Consider the following 22,184-nt stretch of genomic DNA (forward strand, 5'->3'; position numbering starts at 1 on the left):
ACGAGAACCGGTGTTTCAACGCATTATGTCCGAACATGGAGAAATAAGTTATTTCTCCATAGTCCGAATAAAAGAGGTACACACAATGACCAACAAATATATGCCCGTATTTACCACCACCGCTACTCTGATCTGATAATAATGCTCCCAATTTGATTTTCATTAAGTAGGAAATTATTATTTTATCATTTGAATTGTATTGGTATTATTTTGTATTATTTCTTATTAATATTATTTATTAAACAGTAAATGCGCCGAACACCAGTAACGAAGCACAAAGAATACAGATTGAACATGAAACAAGTGAGTTATTAGTAATAGTAAATATTATATTTTCTGCACTATACGGAAAAAACATAACAAATATTGTAATAAGCTTAATCAAAATTATGATCTAGTATTAGAACAATCCATCGTTGTCTTACATAACACCTCATTAGTGCAGTCGGATATGATACAGAATTTAGATGTCAGATTGTTTATGACACCGTATTTATTCGAATAAATGCATGCCCCGGGGAGTTTATGGTTCGGCAGGGTTTTACGGGGGACGTATAAGGGAGGCAATTTTGTTTTAATTCATGTGAATATTGCCTATAGTTTGTTTTATAAAGTTGAAACACATTTATTGTGACTTTATTATACTACTTAGGTTTTCATTACGTAAAAATCACTGTATTTTCATGTGTTTTTATTAGTTTACACAGAGGAAGAGCCGACTAGTAGTAACGCAAGCATGAGAGCAGATGTGAAGTTACAAACAGGTAAGTTACAGTACCGCTGTTCAACAAACAACATGATTTATTGTGTTGGTAATGTGTAATAATGACATTTTTTTTTATGCATGAATGAATTGTTTGCTGAATTGCGCTACTAATATTACTTTAGAGTCAGATTGTTTTGTTTATTACTTATTTGTTTATTTATTAAACAGTGGAAGTGCCGACGACCAGTGGTAATGAGGGAACACGAAAAGAAGTTAAATCAGAAACAGGTTAGTTACTGTTTACCATTAAGCTTAAAAACAAGCCACGTAACACAAGATATTATAGAAAGTTTCTTATTTTGTGATTATACCTATAAATTGTAAATAAATATGGAGATTGAGGAACACTGAAATAGATTTAGGTGGTTCCTTATCACACAAGTGGAATCAATAGACTTCCAAAAATAGTAGTGTGCTATGGAAGCCAAATCAACCACAAATACATTCCATTTATCATTCGTACTAAAGTATAATTAAAAAAAACTTGAAATTGTTATAATATAAAGCTTGGACTAAAATAAAAAAGAAAGGGCATACTAAAAATAATTACGGGAAAACCCAATCTAAAAAAAATAATTACAACAATCACTCAATCAATTTGTTTGTTCGCCACAAACACTGATCATTGGCTGAATATTTAGCAAAACTTGTTTGGCCATTATTTGAATTTAACTCGAATGGTTTAGGTTTTTTTATATCTTAATTAGATGTTTATGCTGAAATGAATCCCAAAAATTATTGTAATTTCACATTTTTCCTGTTTTATTTATTACACAGAGGAAGTGCCGCCGACCAGTGGTAGGCCTAACGAAGGAACGCAAAAAGAAGTTAAATCAGAAACTGGTGAGTAGGCAGATTAACAAATAATATTACAATTCAATGGGTGGAAGGTTTGTGAATTTATGCTCTCTGTAAAATGTATCTAATCTCAAATTTTGTTAAATATTTAGTATTTTTTGCTTTGTTTGTTATTGTCTCTTGTTATTACAAAAACAGTTTGACGTCATTTTCGATTAATGTTTGAAGTTTTCTTCTTATGATTGATTTCAAATTGTGTTTGTCGCCCTCTATATACAAGTGCGTTACTAGAAAAGACAATTTTTGGTGAAAAAAGACCTTACTGGGCTATTTATCATTAGTAAATGTGCCGAACACTAGTAAAACAGAACAACGAACGCAAATAGAGTTTAAATCAGAAACAGGTTTGTTATTAAAATGTAATGTATACATTTTCACCCAAAAGAAGTTTATTATGCGGTAGAATAATTGTTGTAAATTCTAATTATAATAATTGTAAGGTCGGTTTGTTAATAATTATTATGGAACTTATTCTTTATTTATTTATTAAACAGTAGATGTGTCGACTACTAGTAACAAAGAACAAGGAACGCAGAATAAGGTTGAGTCAGAAACAGGTTAGTTATTAGAATGTATCTATAATTTTTCTCCCATAAAGACGTTTTGCGGTAGAATATTTATCGTTATAAAATTCTGATTTATTAAGTATTAAAAGTTTTAAACAAGTCGCATATAAGAAAAAAAACATGAACAATGTAATTATAATTAGGATTAGTATGAAATAAAATATAGAGAGGATTAGTATGATCTAGAATTAGTCTTTAATTGTCTCTCTCAGTGCAGTCGGATATGAACACTTCTTTTGTTGCAGCGAAATTAACAACTAAATATAAAACTTACATACATATATATCGTTTTTTGACCGAGTTAGTTTGATTTAAATCTGAAATACCGTGGTCTACCGGCCTGAAAGTACATCTACAGTTTTTAGATTTGTGATAAATTTATTTTTCGGTTTGCTGCCCTCTTTATTAATTAAAGTTTTCTGTTTCTCATAGTAAAGAAAATGTGTTTGTCGCCCTCTATAACATTAATATTTTAAAGTACGATACAAATCTACACAGAGTCTGCTATAACTGATAACAGATAATAGTTTAAAATTGCTATAATAAGATTATAGCAATTTTTTATAACAAATTTAAAGTTAATTTATACCTAGGATGACATTATCTAGGCCTGTAAAAAGAACAACCAAACCACTATAATTTAGGCCTACTAAAATAAACTATAGGCCTATAAATGAATAATTAAGATGAATTAATATCAACAATAATAATAATAATATATAAAAGGCTTAATAAAATATCATTAGGGGCTACGTATAAGATTCTCTCTATTGAATAACTGTCTTTGTTTTTAGAAAAGATACAAACATATCTGATTAAAATACAAAAGAAAAAGTGCAGACAGGCCAGTATATTTACACCAGAAACAATGCGTGAGAGATACCAAGTTGACATTTCACAGATGTTTACCGATATTGAACTGCTTAAAGGACGTGAAAACAATACAGAAACCAGCAAATCAACAACATTAGAAGAAATGATAGATGTAATTAGTTCCACACCTGGATGTAGAGCTCTCATAGAAGGAGAGGGAGGTATTGGTAAAACTACCATATTAAGACATTTATCATACACATGGGCTACTAAATCCAATAATGTCTTTGAAGGTAAAATTGTATTTCTTTTATGTGTTAGAGATTTGCTAAATGATGACAATATATTTGATCTAATTGTAAAGCAACTGGATATGAAAGATTTCAATTTAGACACAGATCTCCCAAAAGATCCACGGTTAATTCAGAAATTCATAAAGGAACATGACACTAAAGTTGTGTTGCTACTAGACGGATTAGATGAGTTGAGATTTGATAATCAAAGTGTATTAAGTCTTTTCAATAAAACCAACCTTAAAGAAAGTACTGTGATACTTACTTCACGACCAGAAAGCATAGATAAATTTAAAAGAGAGTGTAACGTACATGTAAGAGTTAAGGGATTTAATCAAGAGAGCATATGCGAGTATATTGAGAAATATTTTAATTATTTTAGAGAACCACAATTGGGAAAGTCGCTTACAAGGGAATTAGGTATTGGCAATACTTCGTATTATAATCAAAAACATCAAGAAGCATATTCAATGTGCAAAAACCCTATGTTACTTCTTTCAATTTGCATGCTATGGGAAGACAATCAAAGTCTTCCCAGTAACAGTGCTGATCTTTTTAAACAACTCTTTCTTAGTGTTTTAAATCAGTTTAACAAACAAAATCAATTCTCAAAATTGTCAAAATTTGAAGACATCCCAGCGAATTATGTAAATGCTATGATTTTATTAGGGAAGTGTATGTATAAAAGCTTAAAAAAGAATCAACTTTCAATAAACATGAAAGATTTGAAAGACACACATTCCACAAGAGATATGATTGACATGGCCGTAAATCTTGGATTTGTTTACGAAGAAGAAGCACCAATTTCAAAATCTAGCTTTGAAAGGATTTTCATGCCTCCTCACAAGTTGATCGTAGAGTCATTGGTAGGATTCTATTTGTGCAAATTGTGTGAAAGTGATGGTATCGAGAGTGAATACACAACAGAAGATGTAAGACAAATACTTACACCATTGGATGATAATGAATGGAAAGTAATAAGAGAAAGTGAGTATTTAAACAAAGCAAGAGAGTTTGCAATTGGTTTCCTTGGTGCTAACGCTAATGCATTTTTAAAGCACTGGGTTACAAATAGTTTGTCAACATATCGTTCTCTGCCGAGTAATTTAATGTTTGTTAAAGAACAACATAAAGATGCTGTGGTAAATGTATTAATTGATCACATTCAAGATTTAGAAATAAAGACACATTTGGACAATATATCTACCTCCATAAAAATGTTTATTCATCACATTAATCCAGGTGTGCAATGTAATAAGCATTTCATACGTCTAATTATGCAACTTTATTGCATGGCATATGACAAAGAACCGAGAGTTGCACAAGGGAATAAAATGTTGAATACATTTTGTAGTAAGATGGCATTGAAACGCAAGGGAAACGTTATTGCACATATTTTAGGAATTGAAGCTAAATGTAAAAGTGTTGTTATTGATCATCTATCACGTAATGTATTTCATGACTTTCTTACAGAATGTTCTCTCAAACAAGTTCAATTAGCATTAGAATATCTCGATATCTCTCGTAATAACTTTCACAACATTGATGTTAATTCAATGTCTTCATTACTCATTATGTGTCCTAAGCTGATGTGGCTTTACATGATGAGTTGCAATCTATCAGGTGACGTCATCAATCACTTGGTTACAGAATGTTCTCTCAAACAAGTTCAATTAGCATTAGAATATCTCGATATCTCTGGTAATAACTTTCACAACATTGATGATAATTCAATGTCTTCATTACTCATTATGTGTCCTAAGCTGAGGAACCTTGACATGAGGGATTGCAATCTATCAGCTGACGTCATCAATCACTTGGGTACAGAATGTTCTCTCAAACAAGTTCAATTAGCATTACGTATTCTCGATATCTCTGGTAATAACCTTCACAACATTGATGTTAAGTCTTTATTACTCATTATGTGTCCTAAGCTGATGTGGCTTACCATGAGGGATTGCAATCTATCAGGTGACGTCATCAATCACTTGGGTACAGAATGTTCTCTCAAACAAGTTCAATTAGCATTAAGTCATCTCGTTATAACTCGTAATAACCTTCACAACATTGATGTTAATAAATTGTCTTCATTTCTCATTATGTGTCCTAAGCTGAACTTGCTTTACATGAATGATTGCAATCTATCAGGTGATGTCATCAATCACTTGGGTACAGAATGTTCTCTCAAACAAGTTCAATTAGCATTACATCGTCTCAATATCTCTGGTAATAACCTTCACAACATTGATGTTAATAAATTGTCTTCATTTCTCATTATGTGTCCTAAGCTGGGGGTGCTTTACATGAGTGATTGCAATCTATCAGGTGAAGTAATTAATTACTTGACTGAAGAGTGTTTGAAGAGAGACATATCTTTCTATTATTAAATTCACGATCATCATCCGCCAATAACTACAGTATGTAATGTGCACTACGTCTCAATTCATATAAAGAGCGCATTTGTAAAAGTCGCAGTACACAAGTGTCAATATTGTAATTAAAAAATAGAATTGTATCTGTAAATCTAAATATGGCATGTAATTAATTGATATGTTATAAAAACTGTTTAGTAATAATTTGTTATTATAATTGTGGTTTTTAATGAAATAAATTTTGTTTTAGTTATATATTTGGTCGCGATCATCAAATTCATCCATATTCATCTTCCTTGTCGCGCGCGTGTCTACATCATACGCGTAATCAAAACAGCTGCAGCATGCAGCAGCAGCTAGAGGAGATTTTCATTTTCAAATTCGTTCATTTTATTTGGTTCTATCTGACTGAATGTTTGCAGCCACAAAGAACAAAAATCTGTATAAATTGTCCATCAAGCACTATTATTATTACTAGAGTAGGTAGGCTACAACATAGGCAAAAATGTCTAAAAAATGATGAGTCTATCTAGGCGGCCTAGAAAGTAGGCTAGGCTCTAGACTAGGCCTAGGCCTAGTAGGCCTAGCCTAGCTGAAAACTGTGTAGGCATAGGCCTAGCCTAGGTCTAGCCTAAACAGGTCTAGAACTTATACCTTGTTTGTCTGTGCTAGGCCTACTTACTAGCCTACTACTGACTGCCTCAACTCGGCTTGTCTAGTCTGCACATATTTGAGGTATGTTCTTTTCATTCAGTCATTCGATTGCTAAAGTTGAAGTTGTATGTAGGCTAGGGATTAATAATGTAATGTAATGTAAGTATTTAAATATTGTAAAGACTTGGTGAGACACTAGCTAGCTAGTAGGACTAGAATAAGAACAGACAGAAATGATATTTATTATTGTGTTCACTCTCTCTTTCTTTAAATTCTTTTACATTAAAACATGAATCTTATTATAAACAATTATTTCCTTCTAATATATGATTAAATAAATATAAAGATATGATTAAATAAATAATATATTATTAAATGATATATGTTCAATTTAGACTTGCTTGACTTTCCAATGAAACACTAATTTGCACAAAATATGATCTTGTTTGTATCTTTAGAAAACCAAAAGTAGGCCTAAACCAGTGCCTATTTCATAATATCTTGATATATTTCATTTGTAGTGAATGTGAATGTGTATGCAGTGAGCATACTGCCTTATTACATTATGTGATAGTTGTGTATGAATGCCTATAGTATTATATATTAATGTGTTATAAGAAAGAAAATATTAAATCATTTAATAATATAATAATAATCTACTTTGCTGCAGTATAATGTTATTTTTTAATATTTTGCATAATAAAGGAATGCTTTATGTTCAGTTTGTAACAGTGATAAGTTCAGTCAAAATGCCAACCTAATAATTCTAATACAAGGAGTGTTTTTGATTACTATTTTCGAGAGGCGCAGATCAATTTAAAGTTAAAATACACATGTAGTGTTTTAATAGAGAGAATACAATGGTTTGGCGGGGGAGGGGGTGGTGTTTTAGGGGATGGACCTAACTTACTCTAAATTTAATTTCTGTCATTTTTTGTAAAGGTCTAAGTCTTCGATTAATAAATATTTTAGCTGTTTCAATAAAAACTATACACTATGCAAATAAACTGGTGATAATTCTTTTACTTTAATGTTACACATTATTTTACAACAAAGTCACCATTTATATTATATATTGTTTATAAAATATCGTTGATATTCATAAATTTTAAAGGTTTGGTTATAATCAATTTTTCACAATATTACATCCTAAATTGGTTTCTTGTAATGATGAATTAAAAATAGTGGTTGCAATGAATATACTGTAATAGATAAACACAAATATTAACTGAAATCACAATTAAAACCATGATACAATGTTTGTTTAAAATAACAGTAATGTTGATCTTGTTTAAAAAGTTTGACAAACTGAAACCTGTAGAGGGCAGCAGACTATAATTTTGATGATGGTTTTAATGGACCTTCCCATTTTTCACCTGTAAAGTATGAAATAATATTATCACAGTATTAATTTCTAATGAAAACATTGACAAAGATATGATGACAATACTGATAATAATACAGTGATTTTAAAATACTAAAATATGTATGCCTACTACAAGTATTTGTTAATTTGCATGCGTTTTTACCTATTACATGAGCTAAAAGAGGTATTTTATCTGTACCCCAAAATGTCTTTACTTCTCCATCATTGTGAGCTAATATCCATGGTGCGCCAAATGCCTACAAATTAAAATCACATTTTTTATTTGAATATGTAATTGTATACAACAGACTCGCCAATATATACTGTAAATTGAATTAAATTTTAAAAATAAAACATAAACTATAAAATCAGATTACTTACACCACTTTCGAGTGCAATGCCTGTTATTCTTTTTAACTCTTCTTTTGTTGATTGATCTTTGACCTTTGACATGCATTTATTAGCAACCTCTTCAGACATTCCAGCAGCCTGGGCTGCCTAAAAATAATTGAAGATGTAGATTTGATATGACAATAAATATCATGTAATATAATATTAAATTTAAATTAAATAATTTTTATTTAATTTTGATTTCCAAATAAGTTTTATAAAAAAAAAATTAGATATTCACATACCTCAAGAACGGATGTAGGATCTGTAATGTCTTTATCCTGTTTATTTAAAAGTTATATATGTAATATATAATATTATAATATTTATGTAATAATAAGTCCATAAAATTATATATTCCATTGGGGTTCAATTGTTTTAAAATTGGGAACATACTAATATGGGAAAAATTTAGTCTGAGATATATACATTTTAAGTTAATATAATTATATTATATAGAAATAATAAATGTTTGGAACTAGTTGACCTTTGACCACATCCTTATCCATAATTGTCTTGATACTTCTTCAAGGTCATCTGGATGTTGGTCATTTACAACGGTCAAAAATCTCTGTGCTGTCAATGAACCTAGAATGACAAAATGACATTTATCACAATTGTAACAAAGTATGATTTAATACATTCAGAGAAACTCTAATTCTCCCTACACATTTAAAGTCAGTTTTGTGGTACGATAACATGATATCCCTGAACCTTTGTGGTATGGTAACATGATGTCCCCCAACCTTTGTGGTATGGTAACATAATGTGCATAACCTTTGTGGTACGGTAACATGATATCCCCCAACCTTTGTTGTACGGTTATATGATGTTCCTCAACCTTTGTGGTATGGTAACATGATGTCCCTCAACCTTTGTGAAATGGTAACATGATATCTCTCCAACCTTTGTGGTACAGTAACACGATATCCCTCCAACCTTTGTGGTACGGTAACATGATATCCCTCCAACCTTTGTGGTACGGTAACATGATGTCCCTCTAACCTTTGTGGTACGGTAACATAATGTCCCTCAACCTTTGTGGTACGGTAACAGGATGTCCCTCCAACCTTTGTGGTACGGTAACATGATATCCCTCCAACCTTTGTGGTACGGTAACATGATGTCCCTCCAACCTTTGTGGTACGGTAACATGATATGCCCCAACCTCTGTGGTATGGTAACATGATATGCCCCAACCTCTGTGGTATGGTAACATGATATGCCCCAACCTTTGTGGTATGGTAACATGATATGCCCCAACCTCTGTGGTATGGTAACATGATATGCCCCAACCTTTGTGGTATGGTAACATGATATGCCCCAACCTTTGTGGTACGGTAACATGATATGCCCCAACCTCTGTGGTATGGTAACATGATATGCCCCAACCTTTGTGGTATGGTAACATGATATGCCCCAACCTTTGTGGTACGGTAACATGATGTCCCCCAACATTTGTGGTACGGTAACATGATGTCCCCAACCTTTGTTTTTCTTTGCCATGCAAACCATCAAACAATCTTGTTTTCTTAATTTCTTTTGACTTACTTTGTTCAAAGAATGACGTTGGGACGGATTTTGAAAACGGAACACCAGTGTAATCACGTTGCATTGCTAAATCATCAAACATGTACACTGCTTTCATAGGATTCAACCCTGGCGGCTTATTATCTGAAAAATTTAAAAATAAGTGAAGTTTCACCACATCTAAATATTACAAGTAAAATCCTATAGAATGCTACTCAAACTACCTTAGTTTATACTTATTAATCAGGTGCTATTTTAGGTACACTTGGTGTGAAGGTCAACGAACTATAAACGACATTTGTCTTTTTTACAGCTCAGCTATTGAGCACAATATTTGGCCGGGATACGAGCCTAAAATACGGGAGTCTCCTGGCCAAAAACGGGAGTGTTGGAATGTATGCTTCAGGCCTAGATACAGTATAGAAATAACAAATGTTATATCACCTGCTCCCTGCATTATACCTCCTAGAAAAAACGGCTTGTATTGTAAGTCTATATTCCATCTTTGCCTGTACCTTCCTAATATCTAAAACAATAAATAATAATTATTCAATGTAAATGTCAAAACACACCAATGATTGATTGTTGGCCGTCCCAAAATAGAAAACTTTCAATGCAAAAAAAAAACAAACAAAACAATGCAATGAATAAGTGATCATGCTAGACAATTGTCAGAAGACAGAAGAGCATACAGCACAGCCTTTTATTTTAGCCTGGCCTCTTGTCTGGCCTAAAACCTATACTAGGGCCTAGCTAGGCCTCCAGGAGGAGGACCTTTACTCTCCATGTATGGGAGGACTAGGCCTAGCCCTAGGCTAGACTAGACTTAGCTTGCCTTTTAGTTTGTAGCTAGAGTAGCTAAATAAGAGTCAAGACTAAGATTTTGAAGTGTATTATTATTAATTACTTCAAATGCAAGCCAAGAATATGGTGATATAACGTCGTAAAACAACTCTATCGTTTTTTTTATAGGCGCAGCCATTTTCTTTATTTTGTTAGGCCAGTACTGTACTCTCTGCTGCTGCTGCCAGTTGAGTTTTGTAGCGCAGATGGCTAGGATCGGAGAGAGAGGAGGCGAGGCCTCTACTCGCTAACTTCTCTCCGTCGGCGGTGAGGGCGCAATATTGATAAACAATACAGAGCCATATATATATATATGGCTCTGAAACAATAAACATCAAAGAAGTCGTTTATGGAGGGCTAGGGAGAAATGCAGTAATTGCAGGTAGGTAGGAGGATACCGTAGGCAGGCCTAGGTATTTATAGTATAAAAACAAACAAAAAACACTGTTGGTGTTTCATTGATAGTAAATTAACACATTGAAAGAAGTACAAGATCCCGTTGTTTAACGAATTGTGTTTTTTGAACAACATTAGGCGCAGGAGCCCCGGATAGCGTTACGTTTGAAAACCCCAAAAAGTGAGGTTTTCAACCATTAGCGGCATGACTGATGTGAGTGATTAATGTGTTTTACGGACGGTTTCAAGGACTATCCTACCAGTGGGCTGTTCACTGGTCAAATGATTGACACTTTGTATCACCGTTTGTAACTGGAGCTGTGACGACCTTTGTAACTGGAGCTGTGACGACCTTGCAAGAATACTAGGCCAGAATTTTTAATTGAAAAGTGCCTTGGTATTAACATGGAGATGGAAACAAATTTTTCTATCTTTCTTTCTAAAATAAATGGTTAATATAGTTTCAAACTAGGCTTAGTCCACCACCGTAGTAATTACGAATCGAATTAAAATTGTTGGTATTCTTTGGCCGTTGTTTGATTAATTACATCTTCATGCCATGTTTTCTTTCTAATGATTTGGCGATACGCTCCTATATTAATTAGGCCTACTAGCAGAGGGTTCGATGAGTTTTGAAAAGTTATGGAAATGTGGTCTAACATATAGAAATTCAGTTTTTTAAGACCCTTCTTCCATGTCCGAGCCTTTGGAAATATTAAAAAGTTATATTAATATAGTATATTCTGTGTTTTCATGTTTTAAGAAATTATATATCATTTCAGATGTTTCGCGCTGCGTTTTATTTGTTTCGCGCTTCGTCTTGTTGGCAAAAGTAACCATCGACTTCCGCTCGAGCTTTCTCCGTACATACCGATAATTAATATGATTATTCATTTCATTTTGTGTACATTATTAAAAAATAGCATACAGAACCCCATACGGAACATACCCTGCTCTGAGAAAACACTTGTGGGCGATTCCCCGAATACGGCATGATGGAATAGCTTTGGAGACTTTGACTTTAGAGTAAATCGAAACGTCGACCAACTCAACAGTTCTTTTCAGAACTAATATATGTGGTGTACCGCAAACTTCTATTAACAAATATGTAACTTGTTTAGCACGTTTAAAATGGATAGGTAAACATATTCAAAACAAAAAAACTTGAATTATTTCAAACAGACAGCACATTAGTTTAAATGGATAGCACAATAGGTAGCACAATCAAATGGATATAACTGTACTGTACATTCTATACGGATTATCGGGTAGCACATTCTTTCAAATGGATAGCACATTCTTTCAAATGGATAGCACATTCTTTCAAATGGATAGCACATTGGGTAGCACAATCAAATGGATATAGTACTGTACATTATTCTATAAGGATTATCGGGTAGCACATTCTTTCAAATGGATAGCACATTCTTTCAAATGGATAGCACATTGGGCAGCACAATCAAATGGATATAGTACTGTACATTATTCTATAAGGATTATCGGGTAGCACATTATTTCAAATGGATAGTCACATTATTTCAAATGGATAGCACATTATTAGGTAGCACAATCAAATGGATATAGTACTGTACATTATTCTATAAGGATTATCGGGTAGCACATTATTTCAAATGGATAGTCACATTATTTCAAATGGATAGCACATTATTAGGTAGCACAATCAAATGGATATAGTACTGTACATTATTCTATAAGGATTATCGGGTAGCAAATTCTTTCAAATGGATAGCACATTATTTCAAAGGGATAGCACATTAGGTAGCACAATCAAATGGATATAATTGTACTGTACATTATTCTATATGGATTATCGGGTAGCACATTCTTTCAAATGGGTAGCACATTATTTCAAATGGATAGCATGGATTGGGTAGCACAATCAAATTGAGCACATTGGGTAACACATTGTATCAAATGGGAGCCTAGTTATTCTATTGAATTGAATTGAAATATATATTTATACTGGGTAACCTCTTCAGTCAAAGACTGGTCTCCCAGAGGGCCCAGCTGTGATCAGTGGCTGTGATGTACTAATACACCGGGGTAACCCCCTACTCGTCTCGAAAGATGTACTAGGTTCTTTAAAGTGCACACGAGCTAGATGTGTATTCTATTATCGGGTGAAGCACATTAAAATTGAGAGGACATAAGATGGACACCATCATTTATTATTAAGGGGCGAAACAGCCAATCCTTACTGAGGGGACACTCCTATAAAGGGGACATTAAGTGGACGGGGAACATTTAAGCTCAGTGCCAATGTTCACTCAATATTTTTTCCATCACAAAATAACAAAAAAGACGAAATATTTATATCCATTTATCGCTATTAAATAAAAATGGATATCATAATAATTATGATACTTTGTCTGTCTTGAAAGTTTTCATTGGTGAAACGTTGCCTGCTACATTTTTAATTTCCGAGTCCAGATCAGTATTGGTATTGGTTTTTTTCTGCGAAACCTCTATGAAGAGGACATGTTTTTTTAGGAATTGTTCCAGGGGCAGTAGAACCCCTATTAAGGGGACACTTTCTACTGTATTTTTAACGGAGGATATCACAAATCAAGTACGTGTTTCCAAGTACAGTACAGTGTTTAAAAAGAATTATTTCATTTAAATCTTTTTTAAAACAGAAATAGGTCTGTTTTGAATGGTTTTTGTTTTTTATTTGTTCTTTTCCCATGTGTTACTTGGCAATACAGAGATATATTAGAAGGACAATTTTGGCGGGATGTTTGCATTGTCGCCCCTGAAACTTGTGACCTGAACTGAAGAATATGGTATGTTGTTAGTGCTGAATTCTGTAAATTTTGTGTCATATCTGTCACATCACCTTCACCTCAGTGAAAGCTAGGGCAAATTGGACCACTGGACAGCAACACTTGTTTATACTTGTTTATAGTAACTCCCATTAGAAATCCCATTAGAGCTATAATAAATTCCACAATATACCAACTCAGTGAACAGTTAATAGATTATCATATTCTCTCCAGTCTTCGGACAACCAACATTAAGTTCAATCCAATAAAGCTTATATATATTCAACAGTATAAGTGTATTACTTGTTTTAATGTAAAACAACCGTCAACGTATATCAGAAGATATTACATGGTGGCAGCGGTGGGATATAATAATAAAACCTTTGTGCTAGTACAGTTTAAAGGAATTTTTGTATCAAAAACCAACGCATCATGGCGGATAAACAACCACATATGGATTGGAACTCTGCAAACATAGGCGATTCGTTTCGGATGTTTAAACGACGAACTGAATTGTATTTTACAGTAAAGAATATTTCACAGGAGGACCGCATCAACCATCTATTATTAATGGTAGGTGAAGAGGGACTTAAAAGATTTGATTCGTGGGGACTAACCGAAGAAGATAAGGAGAATATCAATACTATTTGGGAGAAATTTGAGGAGCAAATAGAGCCACAATCGAATTTCCGTGTCTCAAGAATGTATCTTCAGAAACTAAAACAACAACCGGGTGAGTCGATTGATGACTACATTACTAAACTTAAATTCCATGCAGAAAAATGCGCATTTACAGCCGCAGAAAAAGAAACGAGAATCATAGAACAAATGACCATAGGAACCATATTTAAAGATCTCCAAAAAGAACTTCTCACAAAAAACCAAGAATACAGACTTGAGGAGGCCATAACCCTAGCTAGGGGACACGAGGCATCCCTCATGCACCACAAGCAATTAGATGAATTTGATACACAACATGCAAAAATAAGCTACGTGTCACGTGCCAAAAACAAATGTAAAGCGTGTGGACAAATGCATCGCCCTCGAGAATGTCCAGCATATGGCTCAACTTGCCACAACTGTGGTAAATTAAACCATTGGGCCAAAATGTGTAGATCGTCGAAACAAAATGTGCATCCTCGTAATGATCAAAGTACCGACCGTCATCAACAAAAACGACAAAAACCAAAAAGCCATGGAAAAGGCAAGCTAAAATCTAGAAGTGGAATACACTCAATGAATCAATATGAGTCTGATTCGGATGATGACATACTTGAACAGCATATGGAAAAATTGACATTTGGTTCAGTGCGCATGAGCAGCATCAACGCTAGTGAAAAATTCACTAAACTTGACATAAAGTTACCACGTATGGAAAACCAAATAGCTGAACTGAACATCAAAGTTGATACTGGAGCTGAGGGTAATACTCTTCCATTGCGAATATTTGGAAATATGTACCCAAATCATATAAACGCACAAGGATATCCCAAAAGCGGAATCCTAAAAGAATCAAACACTAAACTTACCGCATACAATGATGCACATATTCCTTGTTATGGAATATTACCGATAAAATGCAAGCATCCAACCAATTGTATTTATACAGAGGAAACATTTTACATTGTGGATTGCAAAGGCCCAGCGATTTTGGGATTACCGACGATACAGAAACTAGAATTAATAAAATTCAATTGCAGTATCACAACAAAGGAAAACAAATCAAGTCCGATAATAGACACTGCAGACCTAAAAAACAGGTATCCTGACAGATTTGACGGTATGGGAGATTTTGCGAAACCGTACCACATAGTAACGGACAAAAACGTCACACCCATTGTGCACGCTTGCAGGAAAACACCGATTAAACTTGCAGGACAGATCAACGCCGCACTTGATGATATGGAAGCAAAAGGTGTAATAAAGAAAATTGATGAACCAACAGATTGGGTAAGTTCAATAACGTACCCAATCAAACCAGACGGGTCAGTGCGAATCTGTCTTGACCCTAAAGACCTCAATGAGGCGATAAAGAGAAGCCATCATAAGACTCCGACCTTAGAGGAACTCACTCACAAACTAAATGGAGCAAAATACTTCTCTAAACTTGATGCCAAGAATGGCTACTGGTCGATACACCTTGACAATGCTTCTCAAAAACTAACAACATTTAATTCTCCGAAAGGCCGATACTGTTTTAAACGCCTTCCTTTTGGTTTAAACGTATCACAAGATGTTTTCCAACAGAGAATGGATATGATATTAGAAAAATGTCCAGGAACAATTGGGATAGCCGATGACGTAGCAATATTCGGCAAAACTGAAGCCGAGCATGACGCCAACCTCCACAACCTGATGGAAATTGCGAGAGAGTCAGGATTAATGTTCAACTCTAAAAAATGTAAAATTAAGCAACGAGAAATAACATTTTTTGGTATTGTCTACAGCAGCGAAGGGGCACGACCAGACCCAAAGAAAATATGTGTCATTCAACAACTAAAAGTACCCGAAAACAAACAAGAGCTCCAAGAATTTCTTGGCATCGCCAACTACATGGGTCCCTTTATTCCCCATCTCGCTGATTTGACAGAACCCCTACGTCAATTGCTAAAAAAGGATACGCAATACAGTTGGACACCTGCACATACAAATGCCTACCAACAGACAAAACAGGCAATCTGCAGTGAAATCCGACTTTCATACTTCGACCCGAAAAAACCTGTAATATTACAGGTGGACGCAAGTAAAGTTGGACTCGGAGCAGTGTTGCTCCAGCCAAATGACAAAAACGAAGAAATGCCAGTAGCGTTTGCCAGCAAAGCACTTACAGACACTGAGAAACGATACGCAAACATCGAACGCGAACTACTGGCAGCAGTTTTTGCGTGTGAAAAATTTCACACTTACGTTTATGGAGGAAAATTCATAATATACACAGACCATAAGCCGCTTGAGATGATCGCCCTCAAAAACTTGAATGCAGCTCCACCACGATTACAAAGGATGCTACTAAGACTGCAAGGATACAACTGCCAGATCATATATAAACCAGGAAAAGAAATGACACTGGCAGATTCACTCTCCCGAATTGGAAGCTCAAAGGAAAATGAGCAAGTGGACCAACGTTATACGGAACTTGATATAAGAGTGTGTCCAGTACAGTTTAGCGAAAACCGGTTAACTGAACTTAAGCACCACACCAAGTGTGACAAAACACTTTGCGAACTCGGCAAAATAATATTTGAAGGTTGGCCAGAAAAACAAATTAAGCTCTCCAAAGGCGTTAAAGAATATTGGTCAATGCGCGATGAGCTAACCGTAGAAGACGGCATAATTTTAAAAGGGCAGCAAACTGTTATACCAAATGAAATGAGAACATACATATTGGATCAACTACATGCCGGCCACCAAGGCATAACAAAAACACGACTAAGAGCAAGAACCGCCGTATATTGGCCGGGCATAAACAACGACATAAAAACAATGTGCGAGAGATGCACAGTTTGTGAACAATTTCAAAACACTCAACCTAAAGAACCACTAATTCCTATGAAAATACCAGAACGCCCATGGCATACTCTCGGAACTGACCTTTTTCATTTTAATTCAGAAGACTATCTAATCATAGCAGACTATTACAGCAAAATGTTCTTCATACGGAAGATGCCCACAAATGTGACGAGCAGTGCTGTAATTCAAGCAACGAAACAAATTTTCGCAGAACAAGGGTCACCACACACTATCATCTCCGACAATGGCCCACAATTTGCTTCGGAACAATACAAACTATTCTGCAAAGATTGGAAAATAATTCATACCACCAGCTCACCTCACTACCCCAGATCAAACGGTTTTATTGAACGCATGATACAGACAGTAAAATCAACACTTAGAAAATGCAAAATTTCTGGCACCGACCCAGACTTAGCATTTCTGTGCTTACGTGCAACTCCAATAAACTCACATCTACCAAGTCCAGCAGAAATATTATACAGACGACGCATACAAGCAAACCTACCAGAAGTGATAAAATCTAACGACCCTGAAAGCAAACAGATACAAAAACAATTAGTGCAGCGCCAGACAGATCAAAAGTTTCATCACGATAAAAACAAAACAAAATTTCTTCCAACGCTTTCGAAAGGCCAAAACATCACAATCCAGCATCCACATAAAAAAACATGGACGCCTGGTATCGTAACTAATCAACTACCTCAGCCAAGATCGTACATCGTAGAAACTACAAATGGAACATATCGACGAAATCGAAATCAAATACGGAATAGACAAACGCATTCATCTGGACCGGATACGTACGATTTGACCATTGATAAACAACCACCATTTATACCACCCTACACTCCACCAATAACAAGAAGTAAAACTCGAAAGACGAGGAAGGATGATAGAAAATAAAATAAATTGAACTATAGAATAATAATAATAATTAACAAATATGAACTCTAATACTTATTATTGCTTAACTTTGTCGAATGAACTAAATAAAAAAAACTGCTCGCAGCTCTATATGGACAGCTAAATTTTGTACAATCGAAACTACTGTATACAGTATAACTTTTTATAATCTCAAATGTAATTGCTAATATAGGACAGAAAGCTGTATATAACTAATGCTTCAAATAGCCCGAATAACTAACTAAAATTAGCGTATTCCCAAGGCACCATGTAAATTAATGAACAATTACACCTTGTACTAAAAAGGAGGGATGTCACATCACCTTCACCTCAGTGAAAGCTAGGGCAAATTGGACCACTGGACAGCAACACTTGTTTATACTTGTTTATAGTAACTCCCATTAGAAATCCCATTAGAGCTATAATAAATTCCACAATATACCAACTCAGTGAACAGTTAATAGATTATCATATTCTCTCCAGTCTTCGGACAACCAACATTAAGTTCAATCCAATAAAGCTTATATATATTCAACAGTATAAGTGTATTACTTGTTTTAATGTAAAACAACCGTCAACGTATATCAGAAGATATTACAATATCAACTGAGAATTTGTATCATTTCTGTAGGCCCAACAGTAAACATCATCGTTTTGGGCCGCCAATATAATTGACTATTTTTTCAATCACATTGTCAGAAAATGAAAATGTGATGTGAATATAACAATGGAGAAACTTTCATGGAGAAATAACTTACTTATTTATAACTAACTTATTTTTCCGTGATATAACTAATGAAACAATGTTTAGAAAATGATATATCTGATAGATATCATCTAAGTGATGTTTTACATATAACGTTTAACTTTTTTTTTTCATGTTCCATACATTCAATTCTTTTAATATAGTTCTTGTATAACACCATATCAAGTAGTAGTAAATATTATTGTAGGGTTTTCTTATTATTTAGTCAATTCAGTGTTTCTATACAGAAAAGAGTAGTCAATGGCCTTAACATCAATTAATTGTATAATTTGCACCCAAGGTCGAATAGCAAGAAACTCAGGTCCAGTTACATTGGTGTTCATTGGTCAATAGAAAATGAACAGCACACTTATGGGTGGTGACAAAGTTTAGTTATTGATAAATTGTCCTTGGGAAAAACACATTAGTTGGGCTGACCATGGGCTGACAGAGTTAACGACTTCGTAACGCTATCCGGGGCTCCTGCGCCTAATGATCAATATTTGACAAAATGATTTGAAATGAATGATATGCGCAGCCTCAGTCTCAGGAGGCGGAGGAGGTACTAGGCCTACCACCAGATAGTATACCTCCCTGGTACTACAGTACAGTAGGTAGTAGTAGCATGGAGCTATAAAATTTTATAAATACAATTTTATAGCTCCATGGTAGTAGTTTTAGTAGGCTAGTAGGCCTACCTAGGATATCCCGATAAAGAGTACCTGCACTTTTTTACATATAATAATAATAATAATAATATTTATTCGGCAAAAGTTCATAAAGTACAATTCAATTCAATTCTAGCTTGTGACGTGTTGGCAGGGGTGTGGCAAGTATGGTGCCAGTGTGGTAAACCAGCTGTGCAATTTCAGTATTATATTACTAACTAATATCATGGAGCTATAAAATTATAGCTCCATGCTAATATTATTAATAGAAAGTAGTAGTAGTGGCCTAGTCTTAGACGTCTTAATAGCACTCGCTCGGAAAGAACACCGAATCAAACGTTTAATATGCTATTTTCAACTAATTTACTATAAAATGATTATTTTTATTTTATTTATCAGGTTCAACCATGCATCTTAGGATTTATTTACAATAACATTTATCGTTTGCAAGCATGTACCAGTCAATTCGGTATCAAGTTGTCTGTTCCATGCGAAGTTGTCACTATAGCAACAGGACATCCTCTTCTTGGATAACAGAAAATGTTTTCTCGTCAAACAACAAAGAAAGAGCAATAGAGACTATGGACCAAGTACATCCTCTAAGAAGAATGTTGAAAGGGTTGAAATTAAACGCAGCCGTTTGTATCCCAATGTGTATAGTGAACAATCAACCATCCATCTTATTCACTCTAAGGTCAACAGAGCTTAAATCTCATAGAGGTCAAGTTAGGTAGGTCAGATTGTCTTTAGGGTTAGTCCATGACACGGAAACGCTTATGCACTTGTCAATTGTATGACCAACACAATCCGCATCATGGTGCATCATTACAAATAATTACTGACACTGGGGTGCGTCAAAAAACCAGTAGATGGTACGTCACATCAATGAACAATGGTGTGTCAATGTCCGTCACTTTACCACCCACCCATCATATCATAAACAACATGGTAACAGTGCATCAAAATGGATGCGTCATGGTCACCTAAAGGTAAGTCACATTTTTACACAGGGGTGCGTCATGGTATTCATAAGGTATGATGCACATTGTACAAATGAAAGGGGTCACAAAGTGGGTAATACAATTGACAAGTGCATTATCATTACTTGAACCATGGAATTCTAATTTATAGGTCCATGGTTGAACCTAGCCCTAAAAACATTAGCGCAAGTAAACCTGAACGTGACCATTTTATCTAATTAAAATGTCATAATCCTGATGCAGTCATACAGTTAGGATTCTCTGTAGCATACATGATGGCTCTCAGAACAACAACTGCCATTGGACAGGATTTGAACCCAATACTTTGGAATTGGTAAGCGAGTAATTATTTTCCATTCTCTCTTTGTTTTTCAGTTTTCCAGGAGGTAAATGGCAGGAAGGTGATGCTGAGAGAAATGCATGAAGAGATAGATATCCTGCCAAGCTCTGTAGAAGTCTGGGGAAAGCTTAACCCTATTCCAGACTATGTATGTACTTTTGATGTAATACTACCACACAATACCAGGATGTTGTAATAAATAGCACCATCCTAAAGGCCCTGTAACAATAGTTTAAAAAAAACAATGGCTAACTTATCACCGTCTGTTTTTTAAAATTTTATTATTTCAACAGACCAAGACAATTGCAGTAACTCCAGTTTTATGTAACATAGGAAAAATTGAATTGGATCAAATTAAATTTAATCAATCAGAGGTGAGTGAGGGTAAAAACAAATCAAATAACAGAATTTGCTAATGAAACATTTCACCAATCAAATAACAGGGTTTTCTGTTATGAAACATGCCACCAATCAAATAACAGGGTTTTCTGTTATAAACATTCCACCAATCAAATAACAGGGTTTTCTGTTATGAAACATTCCACCAATCAAATAACAGGGTTTTCTGTTATAAACATTCCACCAATCAAATAACAGGGTTTTCTGTTATGAAACATTCCACCAATCAAATAACAGCATTTAAAAAAAAATAAACATTCCACCAATCAAAATCAGTGCTTTCTATATGGAACCTTCCACAGTATTTGCTGTTATGAAATATCCTAACAGACAATTAATAAGAATATGTTCTGTTTTGAAACATCCCACCAATCAAAATACAGAATCTTTTGTTATAAAACATCCCACCAATCAAAAGCAGAATCTTTTGTTATAAAACATCCCACCAATCAAAAGCAGTGTTTTCTGCTATGGAACTTTTCACCAATCAAATTCTTTGTACTTTTTTTTGTATATACAGGTTACAAGTATATTCAGCATCCCCATCGCTGTCCTTTCAGACCCACTGTTCACCCGTTATACCCGTTTTCGGGAACCTGCAACACCTAGTCGAGCAAGCTTTACATACACTATGCCGATATTTCTGGGAGGTGCCCACAAAGTTTGGGGTTTGTCAGCAATAGCGACGGACGAATGCTTGAAAGTGCTTTTACGGGAAATGTACACTCCGACTGTTAAACAGGTGTTGGATATCAAAGCTAGTTCTACCGATTCAACAAAGCAGCCTGTCTCAAGAAGTTGATGTTGGCCTTTAATTTTAAAATGATGAGTATTGGTTTTACCATAAATTCTGTAACCGCATAACCATATTGGACAGGGAGGCGTTGTGCAGCAAATGTCTTAAAACTTAAATTGATAATACTGTATGCAATATTATATTATTAAATTAATTTTAACATAATTTTATATTTATTTTAGTGGAATAAATGACATAAACTATTAATTT

General features: G+C 34.5%; 2 protein-coding genes and 1 pseudogene across 3 annotated transcripts in view; 2 read left to right on the plus strand and 1 right to left on the minus strand.

The window, feature by feature from the left end:
• The window catches only part of LOC144835654 (uncharacterized), a 53,384-nt gene that overhangs the window by 916 nt on the left and 30,284 nt on the right, over positions 1-22,184 (plus strand). The window lies entirely within an intron of this gene.
• On the minus strand, positions 6,788-10,693 carry LOC144834771 (glutathione S-transferase kappa 1-like). Its single transcript, XM_078689701.1, has 8 exons — positions 10,516-10,693; positions 10,053-10,134; positions 9,630-9,752; positions 8,566-8,666; positions 8,324-8,359; positions 8,070-8,186; positions 7,852-7,945; positions 6,788-7,698 (listed from the first exon to the last, which is right to left on the minus strand). The coding sequence occupies exons 1-8, from the start codon at positions 10,588-10,590 to the stop codon at positions 7,655-7,657; spliced, it is 672 nt and encodes a 223-aa protein (XP_078545827.1). The 5' UTR covers positions 10,591-10,693; the 3' UTR covers positions 6,788-7,654.
• On the plus strand, positions 10,786-21,982 carry LOC144834769 (mitochondrial coenzyme A diphosphatase NUDT8-like; annotated as a pseudogene). The gene is made up of 5 exons (XR_013611006.1): positions 10,786-10,833; positions 19,859-20,189; positions 20,815-20,927; positions 21,073-21,153; positions 21,699-21,982. The product of XR_013611006.1 is annotated as a mitochondrial coenzyme A diphosphatase NUDT8-like (transcript).

This window comes from Antedon bifida, chromosome 2 (assembly GCF_963402885.1).
Source record: "Antedon bifida chromosome 2, ecAntBifi1.1, whole genome shotgun sequence".
Classification (NCBI taxonomy): Eukaryota; Metazoa; Echinodermata; class Crinoidea; order Comatulida; family Antedonidae; genus Antedon; species Antedon bifida.